The sequence below is a fragment of the Oncorhynchus kisutch genome, linkage group LG10, assembly GCF_002021735.2.
Source record: "Oncorhynchus kisutch isolate 150728-3 linkage group LG10, Okis_V2, whole genome shotgun sequence".
Taxonomy (NCBI): Eukaryota; Metazoa; Chordata; class Actinopteri; order Salmoniformes; family Salmonidae; genus Oncorhynchus; species Oncorhynchus kisutch.
The window spans coordinates 46586046-46594681 of NC_034183.2; the positions used below are offsets into that span (position 1 = coordinate 46586046).

At 41.9% G+C, this 8636-nt stretch overlaps 1 protein-coding gene across 3 annotated transcripts; it reads left to right on the forward strand.

Annotated features, from left to right (window-relative positions):
- Nucleotides 1–2696: 2696 nt before the first annotated feature.
- On the forward strand, nucleotides 2697–7692 carry LOC109898241 (protein mono-ADP-ribosyltransferase PARP9). Of its 3 annotated transcripts, none has more exons than XM_020493136.2 (4): nucleotides 2697–2841; nucleotides 4093–4694; nucleotides 6780–6915; nucleotides 7095–7692. In XM_020493136.2, the coding sequence occupies exons 2-4, from the start codon at nucleotides 4125–4127 to the stop codon at nucleotides 7391–7393; spliced, it is 1005 nt and encodes a 334-aa protein (XP_020348725.1). In that variant the 5' UTR covers nucleotides 2697–2841; nucleotides 4093–4124; the 3' UTR covers nucleotides 7394–7692. The 3 variants fall into 3 exon arrangements, with proteins under 3 accessions (XP_020348725.1, XP_020348723.1, XP_020348726.1); XM_020493134.2 differs by having other exon boundaries at nucleotides 2710–2841; nucleotides 4093–5042; XM_020493137.2 differs by lacking the exons at nucleotides 2697–2841; nucleotides 4093–4694 and adding an exon at nucleotides 6113–6677.
- The last annotated feature ends 944 nt before the right edge of the window (nucleotides 7693–8636 follow it).

An 8636-nucleotide genomic window follows, 5' to 3' on the forward strand; every position in this document is an offset into this window, starting at 1 on the left:
TACCTCCTCTGACTCCTGCCCAGTCTCCACTGTCTCATCCAGGATGAAAACCTTTTCAGTGATGATGATCAAATCAAATTTTATTGGTCACATACACGTGATTAGCAGATGTTATTACGGGTGTAGCGAAATTATTGTGTATTTAGCTCCGACAGTGCAGTAATATCTAACAAGTAATATCTAACAAATTACACAACATATACCCAATACACACAAATCTAAGTAGGAATAAATTAAGACTATATACATATGGATGAGAGATGTCAGTGCAGAACGGACAAAGATACAGAAGAATAGTACAGAAAAAACTGTATATACAGTTGAAGTCGGAAGTTGACATACACCTTAGCCAAATACATTTACACTCAGTTTTTCACAATTCCTGACATTTAATCCTAGTAAAAATTCCCTGTCTTAGGTCAGTTAGGATCACCACTTTATTTTAAGAATGTGAAATGTCTGAATATTTATTTAAGCTTTTATTTCTTTCATCACATTCCCAGTGGGTCAGAAGTTTACATACACTCAATTAGTACTTGGTAGCATTGGCTTTATATCGTTTAACTTGGGTTAAACGTTTCGTGTAGCCTTCCACAAGCTTCCCACAATAACTTGGGTGAATTTTGACCCATTCCTCCTGACAGAGCTGGTGTAACTGAGCCAGGTTTGTAGGCCTCCTTGCTCGCACACACTTTTTCAGTTCTGCCCACAACATTTCTATAGGATTGTGGTCAGGGCTTTGTGATGGCCACACCAATACCTTGACTTTGTTATCCTTAAGCCATTTTGCCACAACTTTGTAAGTATGCTTGAGGTCTTTGTCCATTTGGAAGATCCATTTGCGACCAAGCTTTAACTTTAACTGATTTCTTGAGATGTTCAATATATCCACATAATTTTCGTTCCTCATGATGCCATCTATTTTGTGATGTGCACCAGTCCCTCCTGTAGCAAAGCACCCCCCACAACATGATACTGCCACCCCTGTGCTTCACGGTTGGGATGGTGTTCTTCGGCTTGCACGCCTCCCCCTTTTTCCTCCAACATAACGATGGTCATTATGGCCAAACAGTTCTATTTTTATTTCTCAGAACAGAGGACATTTCTCAAAAAAGTACGATCTTCAAATCAAATGTTATTTGTCAAATACACATGGTTAGCAGATGTTAATGCGAGTGTAGCAAAATGTGTCAATATATGTCAATAAATGCACAATCTGCAATCTGTCCCATGAGCTACCTACGCGCCCCTGGCAGATAGTAAGTCTAGATCTCTTCCACCACAGTGGCAAATACTTTCTTCTGTTAGTTGATCATTACTCAGACTTCTGGGAGATTGACCTCCTCCCCGACCTCTCAGCAGAAACAGCGCTCAAATGCTGCAAGGCTCAGTTTGCTCACTATGGCCAGCCAGATAGGGTAATCTCAGATAATGGCCCCCAATTCTCCTGCTTTGAGTTCAGGAATTTTGCTGCGGAATGGAAATTCGAGCACTTCACCTCATTGCCACGGCACCCAAACGCTAATAGGAAGGCGGTGCAATACTACAGTCAAAATTGCAAAGAACCTCTGCGAGAGGGCAAGGATGCCTGGAAAGCAGTCCTGCAGTGGCGCAATACCCCCAACGGAAGGCATGAATAGCAGCCCGGCCCAGCGCCTTATGGCACGGCGCTTAAAAGCAGCTCTGCCAGTATTCAACTCTCTCCTGGAGCCCTGTGTGGTGACAGACATGCTCGATAAGCATCATCACTGAAGGCAAGTCCATCTACACAAATCAGCAAATTACTTACCTGAGCTCAGGGTGGGTGAACGGTGCTGAAGAAGCAGCTACCAGGGGACCGGACAGGCCTCTGGAGACTCTGATCGTGTGTGCAAAAAAGCAAAAGGGTTGCCCCATGCTCCTACTTGGTCGAAGTGAATGGATCACTGTACCGTAGTAACAGGGTTGACCTTTGGGTTGCTGAGCCAGCACCTACTCAGAACCCTGATGGTCATAGGGGTTCTATGACAAAGGATGGAACCACAGCAAGTAACGTGGGGCCTGAGGCACTGGGCGAAGAGCCAGGGGATCACAGGGCATCCGCTAGTCAGGTGACACGCCTATGCGTGATCCTGTATTCCTCACAGAAAAGACCCATGTCTTTTCATGCTGCGGGCAGCTGTCCCAGCCACCTAAAATACTTCATCTGTAGGTTTCTTTTTATGGATTGTTGACAGAGATTTAAATAATAATAATAATAATAAAGACATGGGAAAAGTGAAGAGACTATCAAAATGTGTTTGTTTTTTTAAATACCTGAAATAAAACTAAAATGTTCATGTTGGATATTATTATTAGGTTTGTTTTGTTTGTGAATTGATAGCTTCTGTCCTATTTTATAAAACGGAAGATGTTACGCGTGTAAAATGGCACGTTGATGCCATCTGTTGTTAAATCTTAATTACTGCAACACCAGCGTTTTTACTGGTGTGCTTGAAATACCCAGATGTATTACAATGTGCTGAACAAGATTGGTTTGTCGCATCAATCACTCGTCATTTAACATCGAAACAATATGTCCTCTGTAGAAGTCAGGGCATTCGTACTTCTTGCGGAGCATCGCAGAGCTGTTTTGTAGGAAGTTGTCAACAGGACCTCCCGCCCTCACCTACTGTCAACCAATCATGTCAATGCGAAGCTTTACAGAGCTTTCCTTTATTGTTACAACATTTGACAGGCGCAGGGCGATGTGTTGAAATTGTATCACACCATCCATACAGCGCCTCTGGCCACATTTTTCTGATCAAGTATAAATTGACTTTTAGTCCGTTGTTAATTCCATAAAACATTCGTTGCTGTGAGGTGAGTAGGCTATAATACTGTCACAATTTCCTTACAACTCTAGTTGTTGGTTCGATTGATTTTGTTAAAGTATTGTGACAAACTAACAGTTAGTGTTCTGGCGTGATCGTGTCATTTGGAAACTGACTTTGATTTAGTTCGTTTGAAAGTTAGCCCAAGTCAACTGACGTTGTGTTAGTGGGCTAGCCTGCTAGTGGACATGTGTGTTTTGGATGCATTTATGGTTGACTAGCCTATTTGTTGCTTTCCTTTAGACTGACTTAGCTGGGCAATTTACAAAACAGATATCGTTCCCGATTAGCTTTAGCCCCCCGGCTGCCAGTTTGGAGACAGCTGCGAATACAATTCCTGAGTGCACACTTTCCCTAATAAAGTACACTGTCACTGTTGTACAGCTGGAACAGTCAGTAGCTAATGGATACAAATACATACGTTGCCACATAACTTTATTTCCCACAGACTCAAATTCAATAACCAATTCAAAATGAAAAACATTTTTGTTTGTGTGTGTGTGTGTGTGTGTGTGTAATGAAACAGGCAGGGAGCAGACCTCTAACCCTCGACCTTCTAGCCCGAAGTCCAGCGCGCTATCGACTATTACACTTCTCCGACTGTTACACTACTCCCTCCTTTCAAAGAGCGCGTCCCTGCTCTAGCTTGCGACTCTAGGTCTTATAGGAACGCGCTCGACTGTGCCCCAAAAGCATGCTCAAGCGGCAGTCGATATCCGCGCTTGTAAACCCAGGGTCGTTACTAAATAAATATATATATATATCTCAAAACTGAATGTAAACTGACATGACTGATCACGTTAAATATATATACATATATATATTATTATTTAACGTGGTCAGTTTACTTTCAGTTTTGATTATAGCCTCCTTAATGATACAAAAACAAATGTACACACCCTTAGGAAAGAAATATGCAGCAAATGCTAAATAAAGTCTAAATAAAAACATTTTACTGCAGTAATTGTAACTGCAGTTAGAGTGCAGTATAACTGCAGTACACTGCAGTTATTCTGCAATTATTGCGTCCAAAATACCACAGTTGACTGCAGATACTGCACTTTTACTGCAAAACTACAATCTTTTTTTGTAAGGGCACTGTGCACAGAGGTAATTTCAACGTCTATTACACGTTGGTTCTGTGGAAACGACGTTCATTCAACCAGTGTGTGCTCAGTGGGTCTTCATCTCTGAATGTAATATGCTAAAATGATCTTACTAAAACGTTTGTTCTTTACAGGTTAACATTGGATTCCCTATGCTGTGTGAGCCATGGCCAAGTCATTGAATATCCCTCTAGAGGAAGAGATGGTTAGCATCTTAGGCCAATGTGGATCAGCTCTGACTAACGTCCTGCAAAGCAAGTTTGGATGCACTACTGTGCTCCATGGTGTAGATGCCACCTGTGCAGGGCAGTCGAGGAAGCCCTCTGTCTTCCCCGAGGAAAGGTTTTCTACACATCTATCCAAGAGCTTCAAGGTGTCTGTGTGGAAGGATGACCTTACCACTCACCGTGTTGATGCTGTGGTCAATGCTGCCAACAACAGGCTAAAGCATTGTGGAGGTCTCACAAAAGCGCTTAGCGATGCTGGTGGCCCAGCTATCCAGCAAGATATTGACCAGTACATTTTCAGACAAGGAAAGTTGTCAATAGGAGATGCTATCATCGCCCCACCTGGATACCTTCCATGCAGGAATATCATTCATGCTGTGGGTCCAAACCTTCCATACAACAACAGAAAATATGAAGTTGATAATGTCACACCACAACTCCAAAGGGCTGTTTTAAGCATTCTGAAAGTGGTCAAGCAAGATAATCTGCAGTCAGTTGCCATTCCTGCCGTAAGTTCTGGCCTCTTCAACTATCCCTTGCCACTCTGTGCAGACGTCATTGTTAAAACCCTGAAAGAGTACCATGATTCAAATTATTCTGGTGCTCCACTAGAGGTTCGTCTAGTTAATCATGATGAGCCATCGGTCAGGGAGATGGCGAGAGCTTGCCGTCAAATACTGGGGTCCTCGGGTTCACATAGTCAACCAGTGGAAGCTCAGGGGCAGCCACCTAAGGCTTCATACAGTCAAGCTGCAAGGAGCCACGGGAAGGGCTCCACCAAACCCTTTTCAACACCCACGGTTCAGCTTGGGAATGTCAGTCTGACCATCAAAAAAGGATACATTGAGAGAGAGCAGGTAAAATAATAGAAAATCGAGCATAGGAATGATAAATAGCATAATGTGGTCAATTATATTGATTGTGGAATTGGTACATTTTTGGCATCTCTAAATATCTGAAACAAAATTGATGACTTGTTGCGCTTCAATTCATTCTCCTGCAAAATCTCTTGATAAACTTGGGAATTCATTTTTCCGGCAATGATGGCAAGCTGTCCAGGCCCAAACCTTGATGCTCCCTCCACCATACGTTATAGTTGGGATGAGGTTTTGATGTTGGTATGTTGTGCCTTTTTTTTCGCCACACATAGTGTTGTGTGTTCCTTCGAAACAACTCATCTGTAGTTTCATCTGTCCACAGAATATTTTGCCAGTAGCGCTGGATCATCCAGGTGAACTTTTGCAAACTTCAGACGTGCAGAAATGTTTTTTTTGTTGTTGTTGGGGAAAGCAGTGACTTCTTCCGTGGTGTCCTCCCATTCTTGTTTAGTGTTTTACATATCGTAGACTCGTCAACAGCGATGTTGGCATGTTACAGAAATGTATGTAGGGCTTTAGCTGACACTCTAGGATTCTTCTTAACCTCATTGAGCATTCTGCGCTGTGCTCTTGCAGTCACCTTTGCAGGACAGCCACTCCTAGGGAGAGTAGCAACAGTGCTGAACTTTCTCCATTTATAGACAATGTCTTACCGTGGACTGATGAACCCTTTCCAGCTTTATGCAAGTCAACAACTCTTAATCTTAGGTATTTTTGTTTGAGACATGGTTCACATCAGGCAATGTTTCTTGTGAATAGCAAACTACAAAAAAGTTTTTTTTTTTTAAATTTTATATAGGGCAAGGAAACTCTAACCAACATCTCCAATCTAGTCTCATTGATTGGACTCCAGGTTAGCTGACTCCTGACTCCAATTAGCTTTTGGCGATGCCTAGGGGTCACATACTTTTCCCAACCTACACTGTGAATCTTAAATTATGTTTTCAATTTAGACAAGAAAAATACAATGTGTGTGTGTTATTCGTTTTTAAGCACACTGTTTGTCTATTGTTGTGACTTGTGTTGAAGATCAGATCACATTTGATGACCTACTTAATTTTTATGCAGAAATCCAGGTAATTCCAAAGGGTTCACATACTTTTTCATGCCACTGTATTTCTTTCAACTTTTGAGCTAACGTATGCTTTCATGTCTTTGAATCTGCAAGGATTTGGGCACACAACTGATCATTATGAGTCCAGAGCTACAAATAAACGCCGATATCCAAGAGGAGGTGCATCACCGTATATCGAGCTCAGCAGTGCCCACAATGACATATTGAGGGAGGCCAAATGTTGGCTCACTTATGCTTTCATGATGCCCTCTGAGAACTTCACCATTCTCAATGGTTTCATACAGCACTTTGGTCAGAGGGAATTTGACAAGCTGCTTTAAAGATGCTTTAAAGATGGTCGTGCTGGTGTGATCATCCAGGGGTCTTCTAGAGGTGTCAGAGCTTCTGTGTTAGAGTTGGAAGCCATTTTCTGCAAAGTCCAAGAGGATTTTGCAACAAAAGAGGAGAGTGACATGGGCCTGAAATCGTCCAACAATTTCCCAAGGACACCTGTAGAGAACAACAGCTCAGACGATTTTTCCGGGCTTGAAATTGTCAGGGTCTGTGTTAACAAAATAAACTACAGATTTAACATTAAAGGTGCAATCTGTGATATTTACCGCATGATAACTGATCAAATATGGCTGAATCTTATGTTACAGGTTGAGAAGGTGGAGAATAGCACTCTGAAGCATCTCTTTGAGATAAAGAAGAGACAGTTGTACCAGCGCCTGCCAGTGCAATACTGTGACCTGGTCAGCCGAGTGGGCTTCCAGAGGGAGTTTGCACCACCTGACGGTAGAGAAGCCACCTATAGTCTAGAAATTGAATTACATTTTCTAATCACAAGGCTTTTTGAGGCAAATGCCTGTAGCTACTTTGCAGCTAAAACATAATTCAACCTTATCACACAATGTTTTTGTTTCAATTGTGTGTTTTTTCTCTTACATTTTGTAATGTGTTACTCTCATCCACAGAGCAAAATCATGGAGAGGGGATCTACTTCAGTAGCAGTGTGCATGGGACAGAGAAGCTGTGGAGGCGCTTGGCTGATGAAGAGTACCTGTACTTTTTTGCAGCACAGGTGCAGACAGGGAAGTCTACTATTGGCACACCAGGTCTTATTGTGCCACCGGAGACCCCCGGTGGAGACCCCCTAATCCTGTATGACAGCGTGGAAGGGGGCGTAGACACCTGTGTCATTTTCAATGGTCACCAAGCCCTACCTGAATATCTGATCATCTGCACAAAAAAAACTTCAACCCATAAGTTCTAATAACGAAGTCCTATGAAATATAGATCTTAATTTCGTTCAGTGATTGTCTACTCCATAGTCTATGCAGGAAAACTGGATTTGATACACCAATATAGGAAATTCTGACAATTGCATCACATGTATATTGTTTTTTGATTTGCCATGGTTTAGTTTAGTTTAATTATCTGCCTCCATATTAGCACTACGGCTTCAGTTTACAGCCAACTAAATTTTATTGCAGTTTCAATGGGTGTGTTATGAATTTAGCAGTGGGTTTGCATGTATACTGAACAAAAATATAAACGCAACAATTTCAAAGATTTGACTGAGTTGCAGTTCATATAAGGAAATCAGTCAATTGAAATAAATAAATTAGGTCCGAATCATCTACAGATTTCACATGACTGGGAATACAGATATGCATCTGTCAGATACCTTAAAGTATGGGGATGGATCAGAAAACCAGTCCGTATCGGCTGTGACCACCATCTGCCTCATGCAGCGCGACATATCTCCTTTGCATAGAGTTGATTGTGGAATGTTGTCCCGCTCCTCTTCAATGACATGTTCCCCCACCCAACAGCTAGCAACCGCAAACTATGTGATACAGGTTGGAAAGTCTACACACTTTCTGTACAGATGAAGCCAATGCTTCCATGCAAAAGAGGTTTTGACATTTAAATCCAGTCAATGTATTTACAGTGCATTCAGAAAGTATTCAGACTCCTTGACTTTTTCCACATTTTGTTACATTACAGCCTTATTCTAAAATTGATTGAATTGTTTTTCTCATCAATCTACACACAATACCCCATAATGACCTGAAGTATAATATTTACATAAGTATTCAGACCCTTTACTTTGTTGAAGCACCTCCCTTTCTAGGGAGTTTTCCCTAGCCACCGTGCTTCTACACCTGCATTGCTTGCTGTTTGGGGTTTTAGGCTGGGTTTCTGTACAGTACTTTTAGATATCAGCTGATGTAAGAAGGGCTATAAAAATAAATTTGATTTGATTTATGGCAGCAATTTACAGCCTAGAATATTCTTGGGGATACGCTTCAAGCTTGGCCCAGTTGTATTCTGCCACCACTATGTTTGGTTCCAGTTTTCCTCCAGACGTGATGCTTGGCGTTCAGGCCAAAGAGTTCAATCTTGGCTTCATCAGACCAAATAATCTTGTTTCTCATGGTCTGAGTCTGTAGGTACTTTTTGGTCAACTCCAAGCGGTCTGTCATGTGTCTTACTAGGGAGTGGCTTCCGTC

Excerpts from the sequence above, each read along its gene's own strand:
- LOC109898241 (XM_020493134.2), top strand. The coding sequence starts at position 4,125 with ATGGCCAAGTCATTGAATATCCCTCTAGAGGAAGAGATGGTTAGCATC. Across the intron at positions 5,043-6,779 it reads GATACATTGAGAGAGAGCAG|GTTGAGAAGGTGGAGAATAG; the intron begins GTAAAATAATAG and ends CTTATGTTACAG. Across the intron at positions 6,916-7,094 it reads GGAGTTTGCACCACCTGACG|AGCAAAATCATGGAGAGGGG; the intron begins GTAGAGAAGCCA and ends TCTCATCCACAG.